Consider the following 22,166-nt stretch of genomic DNA (forward strand, 5'->3'; position numbering starts at 1 on the left):
AAAAAAAAGATTAGAAAAAAAGAGGGAAAATCCTGAATTCATTTCATATCATGGTTTTCCTTATTGTGTATACTGCATTAGTGAAAAGTGTACTGAAAACATCATTCAGAAATCAAGATGATTAACAAATTTTTTTAGTCACAGAACAATTTTTGTGCCTATCATATGTATGCATTGCATAAGCTAAGAACCATTTTGAAAGCTAGAATAATTTCTAAAACACTACCTTTTTCCCCCTGAATTCTAAATATAAATACTGACCTCAACATAATATATATTTCCCTCTACCACCTTATAAAAATTTTCAAATATCCAAGGCAGTTGAATGAATATATTTACCACCTAGATTCTATCATCATTTTACAATATTGTTTTATCACATATTTATCCATCTCCCTTTCTATCCATCAGTTAGCTCATATTTTACTTTTTGTTGCAGTGCAAAGGAAAACACAGGAATCAATAAATTCTGACCCAAATGTTTCACAAACGTACTTTTAAATTTTTTTAAATGTCTATTTTTGAGAGAGACAGACAGACAGACAGAGTGCAAGAGAGGTAGAGGCAGAGAGAGAAGACACAAAATCTGAAGCAGGCTCCAGGTTCTGAGCTGTCAGCACAGAGCCCAATGTCAGGCTCGAACTCAAGACCTGTAAGATCTTGACCTGAGCCAAATTCAGATGCTTAACTGACTGATGAGCCACCCAGGTGGCCCACAAACATATTTTTATTTCTAGGCAATAAAGCTCCCTTTTCCAACTTACTTGTTTACCATTTTCTAAGAATTGAAAAGCATGACTCTCTCCATGCCACAATCACATAGTTCCATATGAATCAGAAAACAGTAGTATAGTTAAGAGGGGAAATAAACAAGTAGAATGAATTAATTTTTAAACCTTTATAATATCTTTCCATGTTAGTAAAATAAGCTTCATATGTGGCACATTCACTTGAAATGTTTGCCCTTCATCAATATCTAGGAGTTCCTATTATAGTTTCTATTTGTTTATAATGAAAAGTTCTTACTTGTTAAATCTTTCCGATTCAGTAACTCTGGAGGACTATTCTATTTCATGAAGACAGAGAGGTGAATAATCACCTTCTGAACTTAGGCAGTTGCATTTGCGCCTTCTGTGATATTGTGATTTATAGGAAGAAATATGTATTTGGTCTTTCTCCCATTCCTAAAATCCTTGGAATTTCCTAAATGAAAAGAAAGTCTTTTGTTATTCATGACAAGCCCCTTTCAACCACATCTGATCTTACATGACAGAGGACACTTTGTGAAAGCCCTTAGCATGGGGACTGGTTGTCAGCGGAACCAAACACATGATCAGAGGATTGGAAATTTCAGATCTGGGGCTGGAGAGAGTGGTTGGAGGCTGAGTTATTACCAATGACCATTATTTAATCAATCATTCCTCTGTAATGAATACTGCATAAAATATCCAAAAGGACCAGGTTCATAAAGATTCCAACTTGAACATGTAGAGGTGCTGGGAAGGTGGCACACCTGGAGTGGAAATGGAGGCTCCATGTCCTTTCTCCTATAACTTGCCCTATGCATCTCTTCATCTGGCAGTTCACTTGTATCCTTTAAACATCCTTTATGAAAATGCCTGGGTGACTCAGTTGGTTAAGCATCTGACTTAAGCTCAGGTCATGATCTCACAGCTTATGAGTTTGAGCCCAGCATCCAGCTCTGTGCTGACAGCTCAGAGCCTGAAGCCCGTTTCAGGTTCTGTATCTCTCTCTGTCTCTCTGCCTCTCCCCTGCTCATGCTCTCTCTGTCCCTCCCTCTCTTCCTCTCTCTCAAAAAAAAAAAAAAAAAAAAGTAAAAAGAATTTTTAATTAAAATAAATAAATAAAACATCCTTTAAAATACTGGCAGTAGTAAGTGACTTCCCCCTGAGTTCTGTGACCTGCTCTAGCAAATTATCAAACCTCAGAAGGGTGTAGCAGGAAACTCCAATTTATAGCCAAATTGGACAGAAGTTGTGGGTAACCTGAAGAAAGGGCACTCCTGTAGGACTGATACCTTTACATGTGGGGTCTGTGTTAACTCTGCCTACTGTCAAAATTGAATTGAATTCTAGAACACCCTGCAGGTGCCAGAGAATTGGTCAGTGTGGGGGGAAAAAATTCTCACCTATCTGGTGTCAATAGAGTGAGTATGCGAGTAAAGGAAAATGCACTAGATTGTTTTCTAGATACCTTCTATATGTAAGGGTCTTCCAGCTTAATGATTTTATGAATTAGGTTGCATTATCAATTTAAAAGTTTACTATAGTAAACACTTTATTTAGCTGTCTTATCAATATTGTAACTCTACTGCTTCTATCTTCAATGTTAAAAGCCATGATTTACATTTACAGGGAACATTTCTTTATAAAAATTTATCACTTGGAATACATACAAAAAGGTGTCAAGAAAGGACATGAGAAATAAATTTTAAAGTTTAGATTCATTTGCATTTGGAGGAAGGCTGTCAAGATAATTTTTCTTACTTGCTAATGACAAAAAGATCAGTGGACTTCCTCTAATATCAAGATAAAAACAAAATTGTAGGCAAAAATAGTTATCTTAATAACCAACATGCATGCATACTATGACCTCATGCTTTCTATGCTGTATGAAATTAAAATCAATGTAATATTTTATTCTTCTTTATCATAAGAGTCCAATCTGGACTCAGGCCATCTCAGTCCTCAGCTTTACCAGCAAATGACCTTAGGTGCATCCCTATCCACATGGTGCCTCTTTTCTTCGTCTTTAATTTGAAATTCTTTATGATGGTCTTTACTATTTAGGGCTTATCCCATTATCTAATAACACTTTTTAGAGCATTAATATACTGGCTAGACAAGGTACAGGCAGTAATGCAATTCTAGCACTTCACAAATACAAAGAAGTATTTGGCCTGTCCTCTTTCTCTAAGCAGGAGAACTTCGCAGATTAAACAGAAGAATAATTCCAATTTAAGCTATCTCATTTAATTTCTTCTAAATGTACGCTCCTTTTTTCATAATGTCATATATGGCCTACTGTCAAAAGAACTAATAAACACTCGTTATAACTGAAATAGTAGCAAAGCATGCAATAAAGGAAGTGTGAAAAACTTAGTATACCCCAAGGAAAAATATACAATTCTAGGTATAACCACACAGAAAAGCTAGAGTCTAATAATAATGACAACAACAATAGAAATAGTTACCTTACCAAAATACATCAAAAAGTGATTAGAATACTGCTTTTGAGAAAAATCAATGAATAAAAGAAGTGCACTTTGGTAGAATGTGTGACTATTAGTAAGATATGAACATCCTAGCACCAGCAGCACTATGAAGTGTAACACTCATGCACAACTAAATCACTGCACAAAGTCAGAGAAGCCAGACACAGTGAGGCCACCAAGAATATGCCTCCAAATACCTGCTTCATTCACATTAATCTTTCTGGGCTCTTCAGGCAGGAGGTAAATTCATTTTTCCCCCAGAAACAAGGAAAACAAAATATAGTGAGAACAAAGAACAAAGCCCTAAGTCCAAACAAATGTGACATCAGCCCCAGGATTTTTGGCATATGTTCACACACAGAAGACGGCCTCATTCAGCATGAAAAGTCTCCTGAAATATGCTAAACTGATTCAGATAAAAAGGCAAGATTCAATTACAGATCATAATTCATGCAATACATAATATTTCTCAACTTTTAAGAAGACTGTTTTCCAAAGTCTTCACTGTTCAGTAGAGATCAAGTGCTACTTAATAGTTTATTTGTTTGTCAAATAATAATACCCTCTTACAGGGTATTGTTCTTAGAAAAAAGGAGAGACGATATACATGGAATTGCTTGAACGAGTTTAAAAGAACTATAATAGATTATAAATAAAATTAAAACTCAAAATTCAATGCAATGTAATACTTCCTTTGGTACATGAAGTTGATAATTCTCTTACTTCCTGTTATAAAATACATCATATGTAAAAGTATGCAACATATATATTTAATTAAAAGAAAAACAGTTTTTGATGGACCCTGATACATATCCCCCTCAACTTAAGAAATGGAACATTACTAGGGTGCCTGGGTGACTCAGTCAGTTAAGCAATCCCATTTTTTATTTTGGCTCAGGTCATGATCTCACAGTTGTGACATGTTCTCTCTCTCCCCTTCCCCCCTCAAAAAAATAAAAATTAAAAAAAATTGATTTTACCAATAAAATTTACTTTGCACAGTTATTATTGTTTGCTTTCATATTAAAGGGGAAGTTATAGTCAAGTGTACTGATGACATGTAAAAGCCCTAAACAATATTCAAATATATTCCTTAAAAGCAAAACAAGAACATATTAAATAAAGAATATCAAGAGAAAATTTGTTTTTTCTCTTAGGACATGGACTATTAGAAAACAGCCACATTATGGTATATTGTAATTAAAGAAGATGGCTCAATGAATAGGTAGTCTTACACTAATCAACCACAAAATATTGTTCACCTGAGCAAGTGATGGAAGAATCTTCTTGCATATTTGCTGATTTCATCTCTATATTCCAATATAGTTGTATCCAGAAGTGGTCTTGTTGGAGCATAGAAGGTTCCAAGGCTTGCCTCAAGCTGTGCTGTGGAATTCAAACATAGCAGCACTAAAACAAGTGAAACTCCTTCAATTACAACAGAATACTCATGTTTGCAGTCAGTCAGGTTTTGCAAACTTGGATGAAATGTGAGCTTGTTGCAGGAAAGATGAAATTAAAATATGACAGCTGGTACAAAAACAAACCTGTGTATAAACTTTCACTTGAGGCAAAGCTGACAATGACTCTCAGCAACAAAAAGCTGTCAAAACTGAAGAAATCCATAATGAACCAACCTCTCACCACAAATGGGTAATTAAAACAGTGACTCATCAAAGTAACACAGTTTGAACTAGTATTTCCAGTAACTCACAGTGTGCTGAACATTTACTCTTTAACTAAAAGGAGAAAACTAACTTTTTTTTGCACTGGGGGTTGAAATAAGTGTTAGAAATGTTTCAAATAAACATTTAAAAATAAATATAGCCCTACTGGAGTAATAATATCCTTCTAAGACAATTTTAAAGAAACAGTGAAAGTCCCTATTCCTTCCCTAAATCTCATTCTAATAAACAAGATTGTTGGTTTTGTCCAAGTGTGAAAGCTAACACCCCTGGGAGGGATAACATACTAATCTGTTCTTAGTCAACTGACACCTTCCTCGGAGAAGAGGTTTGGAGAGCAAGTGTTGATAAACCAGAGGGCTAGACACTGGGAGAAAAAGGCACATTTTGCCTCCTTCATAATTTTACCAAGCCATGCCTTTGGGATTGTGTTTTCTCCCCAAAACACCTGGAAATTATATAAGTACAACAATAGTGAGCACAGTATGAGAAAACCACAGTTTACAGTAAGACTCCATTGATTTTTATGCTACTAAGTGCTAGACTGAATTAAAAATTCCTTATTTATCAAAACTCTTTAGCTTTAGGCATATTTGGGTTTGAAAGTATTAAGTACCTCATCAGAGTAATTGCTATGGACTTGGCTAAGCTGCTAGTAATTTCTTTTTTTTTTTTTTTTAACTCAAATCTAGACAGTAAAGTAAGATGAACTTTAGAGGTATTTTCTTTCAAAGCAGCAGTCAACTTAGATTAAAATTGAATACAGCAATGCTATTGTGAAAACAAGCCCGATCCTCTTGCCATTGCTTGTTTTCTTGACAGCATGTTTCGTACTTCTGAGATGTTCAAACCCATGTGGAACACTCAGAACCCCAGCACAGCTACAGATTCATTAGATAGCCCAGCGTGATGTTTAAGGCAGAAATGAAGATATCAAAGATAACCCCAACACAGCACAAATGAAACAGCTCACTGGGTTCCACTAAATAAAAGGAAAACATTACCATATCAAATTTGTTAGATTCGGACAGAATAAATCTCAACTGAGAAGAATTCTGAATATTTTAGAAACCTATTTTGCAGTTACTTGGGGAGAAAATGCATATACCTACTTAAAATGTACATATTCTGATAATCCAGCATCATGCAAGTGTTTTATTTTAATAGTCTAGTATCATACAAGCTTTTCACTTCCTTCTCTTCCCAACACGGTTCCTTGAAAATATCCTTTATTAAAGCAGGAATCTGATAATGTCCACTTGTGAATTCCCTAATAATCTTTCCTATAACACAAATTCACCAAGGTGCTAGCAACTTCTGAGTGTCCTGAGTGACAGACACTATTTTATCTTCTCCATAATTCCTCAACTGTAAATTTAGGATCTCTCTTATACATACTGTGTATCCTACAACAGGCTTTCTTTACAGATTCTGCTTTTTCCCCTACTATATACCTAATCTCTGAGAGTATACCAATACTAAGAAATAAGTAGTTAAGATAACTCTGTAGGCAGAAATATTACAGTAATATCTAGTACCCTAGCATTTTGAAGTTATACTCTTCTTTTTATTTTTGACTAATATTCATTAAATACCCATGGTAGGCCAAGCATTGTCCTAAGCATTTTCTAGTTGTAGAAAAACTGGACCCTCCATAGATAGGTTGGACTACCTCCAAAAAGGACATTCAATTAACATTGAATAAATATTTATTGTGGGCCCCCTAAGAGTTGTGCCAGGTCCCATGATGTGAACTTCCTGAAGGAACATGTTCTCTAAAATTACCAAAATGAAGATTACATACAGAATTTTATCTAAACAATTTGGAAACATAATGAAATGGAATAAGAAAATCTATAAACATTCAAAGAAAATCACAGGGAAAAAGCTCTCCAGTGAAGACCTTTTGACATATTTCCTGCTTTCTCTACCTTGTAAATTACCTAGGGACAGTTTTTATTGTCCACGACTTCCCATCATTAATGTCAATGCTTCTTGCAAAGATCTGAAATAAAGATTCAAGTGCAAGAACGTGTAGGTGCATTTTATATTAAGTAAATAACTCATAATAAAAATCATATACACTCAATAACTGGAAAATATAAAAATGAATTTCATTATTGTATATGGCATATTATTTTTCTTTTTTTAAACAGTGTCTTATCTGAGGGGCACCTGGCTCACTCAAGTCAGTAGAGCAGGCAACTCTTGATCTCAGGGTGGTGAGTTCAAGCTCCACGTTGTGCATAAAGCTCACTTAAAAAGCAGTGTCTTATCTGAGACTCTCTGGGCATAATTACTTACTGAGGGAAAGCAGAGAAATCCATGTAGGCACAGGGGTACCAGTTAGAATGAAAACCAGGAACAGCAGCAGCCTGGGGCACAATTGCGCCTCTCTCTCTCTCTCTCTCTCTCTCTCTCTCTCTCTCTCTCTCTCTCTCTCCCTCTCCCTCTCTCTCTGTCTCTGTCTCTCTCTCTCCCTCTCCCTCTCTCTCTCTCTCTCTCTGTCTCTCTCACACACACATAGCACACACATAAATTAGTGGTAAGGACTACTATCTGGACAAAAGACTTGGGGTATGAGAGAAAAATAATGATGTCTCTAGTGAAGGAAGAATAAGGACCTTTAATACTGGCCCTCTATTTACCAGACCCTACAGAGTACATGAAATTCTCAATTAAAGTTTGAAATTTGAGCATATTCCACACATGAACTTAAAGTGAAATGTACAATGACTGCACTGTGAGTTCCAACATAGGTATATACAAAAATGTTGTTCTTTATGTTAACAAACACTATATACAGTATCATATGGATAATTATTTGATATCTGATCTTGTCAGTTTTAATAGGGCATTAGCATTTGTGTCTTCTAATCTCTGATAACATAACTCAAAAAAATCTTCAAAAGATAACAGACTCAATAAAATGTACTTCATATATATACAAAATCCAATTATGAAATATACTTCATGTCTGACCTTCTCTCTCTGGAGTGAGCTCTTGTCTGAGCAGATGGTTCACAATGGCGCTCATGCAGGTAAAGCACTGCTGGCCCAGCGTGTCCCAGTTCATACTGCTCAGGATGTTTATCGCCTCGCAGATCTCATCACAGTGAATGTACTGGAATATGATGTCTACCGGGCCCAGCTGTCCTCCTGTGAATATACCTGTCACAAAAAAGTAAAACCAAGTAATTCTTCTAAAACTAAAAAGTACATTAACAAAAATAGAGTTCACATTTCCATAAAGGAAAAAAAGTAATCACTTCCTGCATAAGTGCTAGAAATGTGGGATTTAGGGGCCAAGAATAATATGATTTTGTGATTAAATCTTCATTTTGAATACCAGCTACCAAGTCCATCTATCTTATGCCTATCAGTCAGCATATATTAATTAACTGATAGATTCTCCACATAATCAAACTGTGTTCATATCAAAACCCCGTCTTTAAACATATACAGCAGAGGCCTAAACACAGATGGGAAAAACAGGGTTAGCTTTTGCAGTCTACCTCAAGATTCTTCTCCTGTTTATAGACAATAGCTAACCCAATTTTTCCCACCAGTTGTTTAGGCCTCTGTTGTATACATTTAAAGACAAGGGTTTTGTTGTAAACACAATTCTTGACTAGCTTCATTAGTTCTAAGTTGTATTTTCCCTTCAGTGCCACATACTTTGGTGTGGGCAGGGATAAGTACAAATAGCCATGACAAATATGACCATATCAATGCTGTTAAGTATGTTTTTATTAATGGGTCCTCTCAGTTGATAGTTTTTTCATAGACACCACAAATCAATTTATTTTAAATTGGCATTTAAAGACTATTCTTTTTGGGGCACCTAGGTAGCTCAGTTGGTTAAATGTCCAACTCTTGGTTTCGCTCAGGTCATGATCTCATGGTTTTGTGGGTTTGAGCCCCCCATTGAGCTCTGTGCTGACAGCACAAAACCTGCTTCTCTATCTCCTCTAGCTGCCCTTCTCTCATTCATGCTGTCTCTGTCTCTCTCAAAATAAATAAATAACTTAAAAAAATAAAGATTATTCTTTTCTACTGAAGAAATGACCAGAATTAATCCTGCTAGTGATGCCCTTCACAGCTAATATTTACTATAAAATGTCTTGTCACAATATAACACATTAGTTTATCCTTTTAAAATGAAAGAAAATCCACTTTTTTACTAAAAAATATTTAATGCTTATTTATTTTTGAGAGAGAGACAGAGACAGAGTGTGAGCAGGAGAGAGGCTGAGAGAGGGAGACACAGAATCTGAAGCAGGCTCCAGGCTCTGAGCTGTCAGCACAGAGCCCAACGTGGGACTCAAACTCACAAATTGTGAGATCATGAACAAAGCCAAAGTCGGACGTCTAACCAACTAAGCCACCCAGGTACCCCAAAGAAAATCCACTTCTAATGTAAGAGAAGCAAGACCACAAAACAAAGGTAGGGCATTCTATTCTAATCTTATCATCTTTTATATATGTTTGATTTCATGTGAAACTAACAATTTCTGTGTAATTAAATGACAATAAGTACTAGGGCTTTCAAGCAGGGTATTTTTTTTAATCTTTTAAAAATGGCTGGCTATAAAATCCTTTTTCTTCAACTAATGTTTATTGATTTGAGTGAGTCCATAAAAACTTCTCAGTAAAAATAATCATAAAACCAAATGAGAAAATGTGTGTAAAATTATTTGTAGGCTGTAAAGTATATAAAAATTACTGCAATTCCTCTTTTTATTACTATCATAATCATCATTTAACTGTAATAGTTATATGTTTTAGGATTTTAAAAAATATATTAGTTTATGCTAAGGATGCCAAAATTCTTCATACTAACTTCAAGTCACACAAAATGAGAATTTTTGCTATATCTTACAGGACTCAACTTGATAGGGAATCTGAGGAATTGCTCTAACTATACCAAGCAATAAAACCTCACTACTCTTTCTGTGTTAGGAGAATCAATGAATGGTACTATCCAAAAGCCTTCACAAGCCTGCAGTCAAGCTACGTAAGCTCTCATAAATCAGGGTGATTCCTTGGCAGTAGACACTAATGTGTAGGAACTTTACAGGAAACAAAAAATATCTGAAATCTGTTGACTCTGCCTATACCCTAAGCAATACCTCTAGCAAGAGAAGACACTGATTTGCTAAGAAAAAAAAAACATTAACATATAATCATAATCATGTTAAAAAGGTGATGAAGAGAAATCTTAAAAAGTAGCCAAAGAAAAAAGACACATGTACAAAGATATGAAAAACTGCAAACTTTGTTTCTGAAATTATACAAGCCAGAAGACAACAGCAAGACTTTTAAAAATGCTTAGATAACAATGAATTAAACTAAAATTCTATACCTTCATAATAAAGAGTTGAAAATTCATGAAGAACCATCACAATCTTAAATGGTACTAATAATAGAGTTCTGAAATAATAAAGTAAAAATTGATAGAACTAAAAGAAGAAGAAGTGAAAGCCACAATTATAATTGGCTCCATAATTGAGAGAACATGTAATCAAAATCAGCAAGTTGAAAATACATGAAAAACATTATCAATGAATTTGACCTGACATGTATAAAACACTTCACCCAACAACAGCAAAATACGTTCTTTTTAAATGTAAATAGAATATCAACCAAGATGAATCATATTCAGGGTGATAAAACAAATCTCAAAACATTTAACTATTTTGAAATCATACAGAGTAGATTCTTTGACGACAGAATTAAACTGGCTATCAACAGAGAAAAATACCTGAAATATCTCCAAATATTTAGAAATTAATCAACATTCTTTTAAATACACTATGATTTAAAGAAGAAAATACAAAATAAATTAGAAGTTATTTTGAAATGAATAAAAATAAAAAGGGGTGCCTGGGTGGCTCAGTTGGTTAAACGTCCAACATCAGTTCGGGTCATGATTTTATGGTTTGTGAGTTCAAGCCCTGCATCGGGCTCTGCACTGACAGTGGGAAGCCTGCTTGGGATTCTCTCTCCCTCTCTGAGATTTAGAAAGGAAAAAATAAATAAGTAAAATAAAAATATAACATCAAAATTTCTGAGATGTAGCTATACCAGTACTTAGGGGCGAATTTCTAGCTTTACGTGTTTTAATTAGAAAAGAAAGTAAGTCTAAAATCAATAATCCCAACTTTCCCACCTTAAGAACTTAAGGAGGGGTGCCTGGGTGGCTTGGTTAGTTAAGCATCCAACTTCAGTTGAGGTCATGATCTCAGAGTTTGCAGTTCAAGCCCCGTGTTGGGCTCTGTACTGACAGCTCAGAGCCTGGAGCCTACTTCAGATTCTGTGTCTCCCTCTCTCTTTGCCTCTCCCCTGCTCACACTCTGTTTCTCTTTCAAAAATAAATAAACGTTAAAAAAAAAAAAAACCTATGGAAAGAAGAGTAAATTACACCTAAAGTAAATAGAAGAATGGAAATGATAAAAATAAGAACTGGAAAATAAAAAATAGAGAAAACTAATGAAATCCACAGCCTTCTTTGAAATGATCGATAAAACTGACCTCTACCTCAATTGATAATAGAAAGCAGACATAACTTACTAATATCAAGAATAAAGACTACAGAACTACAGACATTAAAAAATAAATAGTATGAATAACTTTATACAAATAAATATAAATGAGATGGATTCCATGAAGGACCCAAACTATCAAAGCTCTTTCAAGAAGGAATAGATAACTTGAATGATTCTACATTATTTAAATTTGAGGGGTGCCTGGGTGGCTCAGTCAGTTAAATGTCCAACTTCGGCTCAGGTCATGATCTCATGGTTTGTGGGTTTGAACCTCATGTTGGGCTCTGTGCTTACAGCTTACAGCCTGGAGCCTGCTTCAGATTCTATGTCTCCCTTTCTCTCTGTGCCTTCCCCGCTTGCACTCTGTCTCACTCTTTCTCTCTCTCAAAAGTAAATGAATATTAAATAAATTTGAATTTGAATTCATAAAGAATCTTTATACACCTATGCAAGCACGCGTGCGCGCGCGCGCACACACACACACACACACACACACACACACACAAAACCTGCATGTTCATTGGTAAATTTTCTCAAATATCAGAAGAAGAAATAATTTTAACTCTATACAACTCAACATATAAGAAGAGGGAACACCTGCCAACTTATTTCATCATGTTAGCATTACACTGATATAAAAAATGACAGAGGCAGTACAGAAAAAGAAAAAAAGAAAAACTATAGACCAGTATCTCCCATAAACAGATACAAAAATCCTTAACAAAATATTAGCAAGTCAAGCAATATATTAAATGATCATATGTCATGAACAAGAGAGATTTAGCCCAAAAATGCAAGGCTGCTAAAACATCTGGAAACTAATCAATAGAATTCATCATATGACCAGAAAAAAAATTATAATTTCAACAGATACAAAAAAAAAACCCTTAAAAATTCAATATCCATTCAAGATAATATATCTTAGCCAATTAGGAATGGAAGGAAGGGGACTTCCTCAACCTAATAACATCAATACTTATAGTGAAAAGACTAAATGCTTTCCATGTAAGATCGGAAACAAAGCAAGGTTGTCCTCTCTTGCTACTTCATTTATTACTGTACTTGAGATCCCAGCTAATATAATAAAGGAATGAACCAAAATAAAATGCATACAAGTTAAATAAGAATATGAAAAATTATTTCTAAATCCCATTGTCATAGTCATCTCAGGAAGTCCTTAAGAATCTACACAAACATTACTACAACTAAGAAATGAGTTAAACAGGGTCGCAGAATACATGGTCAAGATTTTTAAATTTTTATTTCCATATAACCCCAATAAACAATTAAAAATGTAATTAAAAACACTATTTGCAATAATACCCAAAAACATGAACAAAACATGTATAAGATCTTTATACTTAATAAAAAATACACTGCTGAAATTTTATTTTTTAAATTTTTTAATAAATGTTATTTTGAGAGAGATGGAAGGAAAGAGAGAGAGAGAAAATGAAAGGAGGAGAGGAGCAGAGAGGGAGGGAGAGAGAATCCCAAGCAGCCTCTGCACTGACAGCGCAGAGCCCAATGTGGAGCTTGAACCCAGGAACTGTGAGATCACGACCTGAGGCAAAATCAAAAGTCAGATGCTTAACCAACTGAGCCACCCAGGTGCTCCAAAAATCACTGCTAAGAGAAGTTTTAAAAGATTTGAATAAATGGAGAGACTTAACTCAATATTGCTAAATTGTCACTACACCTCAAATTGAACTACAGATTCAACATATCCCAATCAAAATCTCATCAAGTCCTTTATAAAACTGACAAGTTTGTTTAAAATTTATATAGAAATCAAAGGATCTAAAGTAGCCAAAAACAATTTTGAAAAAAAAGAACAAAGTTGGAGAACAGTACTTGATTTCAAGACTTACTACAAAACCATAGTAAATAGACAGTGTGGTATTCCTATATAGACAAAGATTAGTGGAAGAGAATAGAGTCTATTCGTAGACATATACATATATGGTCAAGGTAGTTCAATGGAGAAAGGACAGTCTTTCCAACAATTGATTCTGGGACAAATGAATATTCATATTTAAAAACTAATCTCAGGGGCCCCTGGTTGGCTAAAATTTTTTTTAAAAACTCACATCAATCTATGCTTCTTACTACATGTAAACTTTTAACTTGAAACAGACCATAAACCTAATTGTAACAGCTAAAACATTAAAACGTCTAGGAGGACACAGGGTTAGACAAACACTTCTTAAATGGTATATAAAAAACATAAATCATAAAGAAATTTAAGAATTGAATTTCATTAAAATTAAAAACTTCTACTAACCAAAATACACTGTTAAATAAATGGAAAGGTAAACAACAAGCTGGAAGAAAACATTCCTAATGCTAGTATCTTACAAAGAATTTTTATTCAGAACATATAAAAACTCTTACAATTCAATAATAAAGAATCCAATTAAATTTGGGCAAAAATTTTAAGATGTATGTACTTTATCAGAGAAGATATATGGCAAATAAGCACATAAAAAGATGCTGAGCTCTAAAAGTCATTAGCGAAATGCAAATTAACACCATTACACACTCATTAGAATGGCCAAAATTAAAAAGACCATTAATGCTAAGTGTTGGAATGTAAAGCAACCAGAAATCCAATCTAGTCAATTTCTTCTTCAGTTAAACATATGCTTAGCCTATGGCCTAGTCATTCTACTCTTAGGTTCTTCCCAAGAGAAATTAAAATATGTCAATATATGGGTGCCTGGTGGCGTAGTTGGTTAAGCGTCTAACTTCGCCTCTCAGGTCATGGTCTCGCAGTTTGTGAGTTTGAGCCCCACGTTGGGCTCTTTGCTGACAGCTTAGAGCCTGGAGCCTGCTTCAGATTCTGTGTCTCCCTCTCTCTCTCCTCCCCCATTCACGCTCTGTCTCTTTCTCTCTCAAAAATAAATAAGCATGAAACTATACATATATATATGTGTCAGTATAAAGACTTGTACATGAAAGTCCATAGCATTTTAGTGATATTAGCTTAAATCTGGAAACAACCCAAATGCCCACAAGGAGGTGGAATGATACACAAATTGTGGTTCATCTACATAATGGGTACTACTCAGTAATGTAAAGGAAAATTTGAAGATATACATACCAATATGGAATATTTTCACAGATAGATGCTGAGTGAAAGCAAAAAAACATTAAAAAGTACCTATATTTCCTATGAAATTTAGAAAAAGCAAATCTAATCAGTGATAACAGAAAGCAGGTCAGAAGTCTTTTAGCCTTGAGGGAGATAAGGAATGACTACAAGGAGGTTTGAGAGAATTTTTTGGTGATGGAAATATTCCTCTGTTTTGATTGTGAAGGTAAGCATGAGGATACATACATCTGTCAAAACTCATTAAACTACATTTGGAATGGGTACATTTTATTTTATGTAAATTATAATCCAATAAACTTGATTTAAAAATCCATCATCACTTTATTTTAAAGAAAGCAGAATGCTGTCTGGAGTAACAGTCCATTTCAAATGATGTGAGATCCAAGTTTAAGATTACTAGGCATCTAAGAAATTATCTGACATTTCTTTCCAGCAACAAATTACCCCCAATTACCACTTGGGTAAAGTTTAATATTTTAAAAGCTCACTAAAAATAACTCTTTTGGAACAAACAGGGTTGCTGGAGGGGTGCTGGGTGGAGGGGATGGGCTAAATGGGTGACAGGCATTAAGGAGGACGCTTGTTGGGATGAGCTCTGGGTGTTATATGTAAGTGATGAATCACTAAATTCTACTCTTAAAATCAATATTACATTATATGTTAACTATCTTGAATGTATATAATAAATAATATTGTATAATGATTATCCCTATATTAATGCATATATATGTATAAATATGTATATGAGCTAAATATTCAGATTAAAGCCTTTTTTTTGATCCCCTTCTAGATGAAAATTCTAACTTCTCCTTCAGGGGCTAATAGGTGTTTGATGATAGAATCATTTTACATTTTATTTTTAATCCAAGGGCCTTCTTTGCCTGGAGTTTTATTAACTTTTGGAATCTGGACACTCAGATGAAAGTAGGTACATAAAATAATGGTTTCAGGATTTAATAGTTATCTTTTCTGATGAAAGAAAAATCTGTAGGGCACCTAGGTGGCTCAGTCAGTCAAGCATCTGACTTTGGCTCAGGTCATGATCTCACGGTTCTTAAGATTAAGCCCCACATTGGGTTTGCTGCTGTCACTGCAAAGCCCAATTCAGATTCTCTGTCCCCCTCTCTTTCTGCCCCTCCCTTGCTTGTGCTCTCACAAAAATGAAATACTTTTTAATTTTTTAATGTTTTTTTTTATTTATTTTTGACAGACAGAGAGAGACAGTGTGAGCAGGGGAGGGTTAGAGAGAGACACACACAGAATCTGAAGCAGGTTCCAGGTTCTGAGTTAGCTGTCAGCACAGAGTCTGGTGGAGGACTCGAACCCACAAACTGAGATCATGACCTGAGCCGAAGCCGGCCACTAAACCAACTGAGCCACCCAGGCGCCCTGAAAAATGAAATATTTTTATAAAAATAACGAAAAATCTGTAATCATGATTAGAAATATTGTTGACTGTTGTTTTATACTTATTTCAGCCACAAATAACAGAAAAACCTAAACTAAAAATGCCCTAAATAATAAAAGGTATATTATTTCACAATACTAAAGAATAATAAAAACATAACTCTTTTGAAGAAAACATACTTCTTATAAAAACACGAAGAGAAAAATCATCCTTACTTTAGACAGAATGACACACCCACATACACACACATACACACACACACGTTGCCTATGATTTTCAAAATCCTATGAGAAGAAAGATATTAGTTTTAATTATTTCTTGCTTAATACTATCATTTGAATATTTAACCTTTCCTAACTTTGCAGGCTTTGGGAAAGCACTGCCAGGGCACTCCAGGTAGATGGAATACTATCAAAAGGAAGAAGGGAATGTGAGAGCACATGCCCTGAATGGGGAGCTACACTTGTGCAAAAACATCTTGGGAGAGAAGCCTGCGAGGCAGACAAGGGCTTATCAACCCCTGAAGGACGTCAGGCTAGAGAATCCATGCCCACATCTGCAGTTAGAGTACTCTGGTGGCAGCTGAGGGGATTAACTGCAGGGTAGGATGAGAAGACTGGAAGTTGGAAGATTACAGAGAGCTACTACTTGATCACTGCTTGAAAACAGGGAAGGTCCAGATTAAGGTCATGACAGGAAGGCTGTACAGAGATGTTTTTAACAGTATTTAGAAGCTAGAACTGATTGGATTTGGCCACTGATTGGACAAGAGGAAGGTCTCCTTTTTCATGGAATTGAGAAGGAAACATTTATGTTCATGTAGATAAGTAGTTGGTTAGGTTGGGTGGGTAGGTGGTAAGAAACAGATAAACCTAATGAAGTATCAATTAAAAGGGAAGATTCTCTCTTAAGCAAGCAGAGATGATCATGTGAGTATAAAGAGAGCAATGGAAGTTGAAAAAGGTACTGATGAGAATAGAAAAGCTTTAATATCTCTGTAGTTTAATTAGGGACTTGTCTTTTAAAAATTAATCTCAGTCTACATATGTGGAAATATGGGACAATAATTGCCAAGCAAATGAATCTGATTATATTTTGCTTTATATAAAATAGTACTTCTTGGCTTCCATGTGGGAGGAGGATACTTCTAGCTCCCTCCTGAGGAAGACATGCCCTTCAAATTCTTCTAACAGTAGTGATGGCCTTTTAATCCCCAACACATTTGTGTGATGATTATAAGGACTTAGAATAGAAGCTCTAGCCTTGGAACAAAGTTTTCCTTCAACATTACACTGACCTATTCTAAAAGTCAGACTCCAAAAATCAGCATATCGGCACCAGCCACTGCCACGTTTACATATGACAGCATTCTATTTTAAACTATGATCTATGTCAGCTTCTTAAATTGTAAGCTACACCTTGCATGTCAAATTTTCCAAAGGCTTGCATAACAAGCGTATGAAAAAAATCTCGTAAATGCTCCCTAGTGGGGAAACTGCACATGCAACTACCTGTTTATATATGCAGTAACTTGAATTATACATGAAAATTCCACACGGATGCCCAGAATCAGCACTGTGTTAATTCAAGAAGTATATTAAAATTTTTGGATGTATTTAGTAGCAGAACCTAAGAAAAATCTGTTCTTTAAAGAGGGTTTTCTTTAAAAAAAAAAAAAAAAAAGATCTGTTAGTTGGAATCTACTGTTTCAAGGAATCTACTCTTCCTAGAAAAATTAATAATCTGTAATAAATATTAATCTTATAATATGATTTTTTAAATTCCGGGAAACTCCATATCGAGCTAGATCTTTTAAAGAGTCTATAAGTCTGTAAAATTTCCCTATCCCGCAAAACTTAAGAGTCATATTGAAAATAAAATTTTAATGATAAATGTCAGTGCAGAAGTTATCACCTTTTCATTTGAATGCTTGACTTCTATTGGATAATTCTCTTCCAAGAGACCTTCTTGGGAAAAAGATGTGACAGCCAACTCATTGCCTAATTGATTTAGGAACAGTGCCCAGGGAGACAGTCCAATTAAGTTTACAAGCTGGCAATTAGCAGGAAGCCCTCTAAATCCCTACACTGAGAGCCTGTTTACTTTAGTAAGAAGGCAAATGTGCTAGAGATAGGAAGAGAAGCTGTGCTTTTTGCAAAGCTGTTGTGAGTAGGCCCACAAGGGAGGGCTGAAGAAAAGCTAGGTATAGACGGGCAGACAGCCTTCTGTTTGACAGGTAACTGGGTAATTTAGAGGGTGTGTGTGTGTGTGTGTGTGCGCGCATGTGTGTGTGCATGTGTGTGTGTGTGTGTGTGTGTTTTAACAGACATGCAAAACATCTAACATCCACTTTAATGAGTGTTGTGTATGGAGACATACAACTGTTAAACACGTAGTCGGGCAAAGAACTGGATTATTTTACAATAAATGAGATTCTAAACATTTTTTCTTGGACAACATTAACATTATAAATAAATTTAGATGCATTTTTATTATGTGGAAAGAATATAGGCCTCACATTATATCCATTATACCATTCAGGTTAGGTCATTTTCAAGTAGATTTATTTCATCAATTCAATTTCAGAGGCAAGTAGAGCCATTTAAAAAAAATGCAGTAAACTGTCATCTATTTAACAAACACGACAGTATTTTTAAAAACCTAACTTTGGGGACGCATGGGTAGTTCAGTCAGTTAAGCGTCTGACTCTTGATTTCAGCTCAGGTCATGATCTCACTGTTCATGAGATCGAGTCCTGTATTGACCACATGAACAGCTGCTGTCAGTGCAGAGCCTGCTTGGGATTCTCTGTCTCCCTCTCTCTTTCTCTTTTTCTCAAAGTAAATAAACATTTTTTTTTTTTAAATAAAGACTAAACTTTGTATCACAGAGCCAAACCATGCACAGGGTTTAAAAATATATTTACTTTTCTATATTTTCAAGCTGTAATAACATGCATTAAGGTCTGTTTTTTAAACTGAAGTGAGGTTCTCTCAAGAGCGTTAAATCTTACTAAACTACCTAAAGAATATCATATACTTCAGGGCATAGCTGGTAATGACAAAACTACAAAAGACAAATAAATCATCCTAATACAGGTTGTTTTAAAGTTTCCTGGTTGAGGGGCACCTGGCTGGCTCAGTGGGTAGAAAATGTGACTCTTCCTCTCAAGGCTGTAAGTTTGAGCCCCACGTTAGGTGTAGAGATTACTTAAAAATAAAATCTTTTTTAAAAAAAGTTTCCTGGTTGACATTACGTGATTTTCATAATATTGGAAGAGATTTTTTTCAGTATTTTTATCTTAAAAAACCCCAAAAAAGTTATAAAAGTCTTTCCAAATGCTTTTTAAAAATTTTTTAAAATGTTTTATTATTTATTTTTGAGAGAGAGACAGAGTGGGAGCAGGGTAGGGGCAGACAGAGAGAGGGAGGCAAAAAATCCAAAACAGACTCCAGGTTCTGAGCTGTCAGCACAGAGCCTGATGTGGGGCTTGAACTCAGGAACTGTGAGATCATGACCTGAACCAAAGTCAGATGCTTAACCAATTGAGCCACCCAGGCACCCCTCTCTTTCCAAATTCTAATCAAGCATTTGCTTCACTTCTTTTAGTGTTTTATTTATTTTTGGGACAGAGAGAGGCAGAGCATGAGCGGGGAGGGGCAGAGAGAGAGGGAGACACAGAATCTGAAGCAGGCTCCAGACTCCGAGCTGTCAGCACAGAGCCTGTCGCAGGGCTCAAACACACAAACTGTGCGATCATGACCTGAGCCGAAGCCGGACGCTCAACCGACTGAGCCACCCAGGCGCCCCTGCTTCACTTCTTTTAAAACATATGTCTTACACACTCCAATCTGAGAAGAAACAGATTCCTATTATCTAAAATAATTTTAATAGGGGTGCCTGGATGGCTCAGTCAGTTAAGCTGCAGCTTAGGTCATGATCTCATGGCTCAGGAGTTCGAGGCCTGCATCAGGCTCTGTGCTGACAGCTCTGAGCCTGGAACCTGCTTTGGCTTCTGTGTCTCCCATTCTCTCTCTGTTCCTCTCCCACTCACACACTGTCTCTCCAAAATGAATAAACATAAAATAAATCAAATCAAATAATTTTTATTGAAAATGTATTACATTCCCTCAACACAGAATTTTTTAGTGGGTAAAGTAAGTACTTTTAAAATATTCACATATGTATGTATTTTGGACAGTTACCAAATGTGGAAGTTTAAGCTTTTCATTCATCACAATGGACAATTAGTGTAATTTCCAAATCCTTCACTATCTTACATTCCTTAAAATTTAGAAAATTATTCACAAAGCTTTCTTAAACTATATGAGGGCACCTGGCTGGCTCAGCTGGTAGAGCATGTGATTCTTGATCTCAAGGTTGTGAGTTTGAGTCCCACATTGGGCACTGGGATTACTTGGAAAAAAACCCACAAGTATATGAAATGTTTGAAAGGCAAGCCCATTTACAGGATGACACAGAAAATCTAAATTTCTAGAATGGTCTTAACCTCTTAATCATAATGTCATCAACATAAACATCTTTCTTACTCACCAACTTCCTTGACTTACCAAGTTTAAACAAAAGTGCGCCCATAGGTCCTTTGTCGAACCTGAGGAAAAGGAGATCATAGATGTCCCCACGGTCAGGCTTCTGAGAAACTACCTGAGGAGCCATCCACTGCATTCGAACAAGACTGCTGGAAACGTCAAAGAATTTGTTGAATTGCAGAGTCTCCCTGGGTGAGCGGTCTTCAGCCAAGAGCTGGATGTTAATAGGGGATAGAGCCATATCAAAAATTTGCAGCTCTCCTTGGTTGCTGCCAACTAGTAGAATGGCGCCACTTGGGTGGCAGCTTATTAATGAAGGCAAAAGGTTAGCCTGAGCTAAGAGAGTTACTCCACGGTGAGTTTCATAAAGAATTACTGAAGAATCTTCACAGCCCAGGATTAGTCTGTCTTCAGTAACATTCCTGCAGCAGCTGATGGCCTTCGATCTCAGTGGTATTCTGGTTACTGACACACACTGGATTTTATTCCGAACACATTCATAGATGCAGCTGTCAGCCATGGGCTCTTTGTCTACACTGATGGAGTGCTCCACTGTCAACACCTGATAAGGCTGTGTGGTGCCAAAGCGAACATCCAGTGGATCCCATTCTGTGCGGACACAACTCAGAATCTGTAAGAAATGTATCAAGTATGTTCACACAGACCTTGGTTTTTCTTCAGTTGTCACAAAAAGGACTGTGTATTAATCCAGCATCCTTTTGAAGACCATCAATTATCACCTTACACATCAACAATATGTGTGTGCATATATATTTGTATCTCTCTCTCACAAAACACTTATTTATTAAGCACTTATATGTTATTTATTGAGAACTTATTTCTTTTAAGCAGCAAAGGTTTCTTTCTTTCTTTCTTTTTTTTTTTTTTTTTTTTTTTGAGCACCTGGGTGACTCAGTCAATTAAGTGCCGGGCTCTTGGTTTCAGCTCAGGTCATGATCTCAAGGTTCATGAGTTCAAGCTTCACATTATGCTCTGTGCTGACAGCACTGAGCCTGCTTAGGATTCTCTTTGCCCCTTCCCTGCTCACACGTGCACATGCACATGTTCACTCTCTCAAAACAAATTAAAAACTTAAAAAAAATAAAGTTATTAAAATATACCCTACTGACTGAAGAGCTATATGAAAGGAAAATTTGTCAATACATTTTCTAGCTATAAGGGGCTCTGTTAGCAGATCATTTGCAAATAGGAAGTTGAAAACACCAAATGCAATTATGTAGTCATTGCAAAATACCAAGAAAAGAAAAGATAGACTTTTTAAAATCCAAACTTGTATATACTAAGACATCTCTCATATTTATGCAGCTAGTTTTTCCTCCCCAAATGAACTTAGTTTGAAGTATTGGTCAGGAGATGAGCAAGTCAAGATATAATGCTAAGATAAAAAAAATAAATAAAAAGTATGGTGTATAGTGAAGGGAGAAATGTTAAATGACAATGCTCTGAAGAAAAATCACAAAGGAGAGAAAATAATCCAAAAATGGAGGACCTTGGCTGCTGATACTCATGTAAGCTAACAAGATTAATTTGAAGTCTGCCATCATCTTCCATAAGTCTTGTTCAGTGTTATCCTCTATAAAATTCATGATCAAGAATTCCTTTCC

At 35.6% G+C, this 22,166-nt stretch overlaps 1 protein-coding gene across 1 annotated transcript in view; it reads right to left on the reverse strand.

Annotated features, from left to right (window-relative positions):
- Nucleotides 1-22,166, reverse strand: part of WDPCP (WD repeat containing planar cell polarity effector) — a 370,463-nt gene that overhangs the window by 219,608 nt on the left and 128,689 nt on the right. The window contains exons 10-12 of the mRNA XM_029937462.1: nt 20,563-21,172; nt 7,903-8,091; nt 4,498-4,621 (exon numbers count right to left, since the gene is read on the reverse strand). Of these exons, the coding sequence (XP_029793322.1) occupies nt 4,498-4,621; nt 7,903-8,091; nt 20,563-21,172 (923 nt within the window). The remainder of the gene's footprint in view (nt 1-4,497; nt 4,622-7,902; nt 8,092-20,562; nt 21,173-22,166) is intronic.

This window comes from Suricata suricatta, chromosome 4 (genome assembly GCF_006229205.1).
Source record: "Suricata suricatta isolate VVHF042 chromosome 4, meerkat_22Aug2017_6uvM2_HiC, whole genome shotgun sequence".
Taxonomy (NCBI): domain Eukaryota; kingdom Metazoa; phylum Chordata; class Mammalia; order Carnivora; family Herpestidae; genus Suricata; species Suricata suricatta.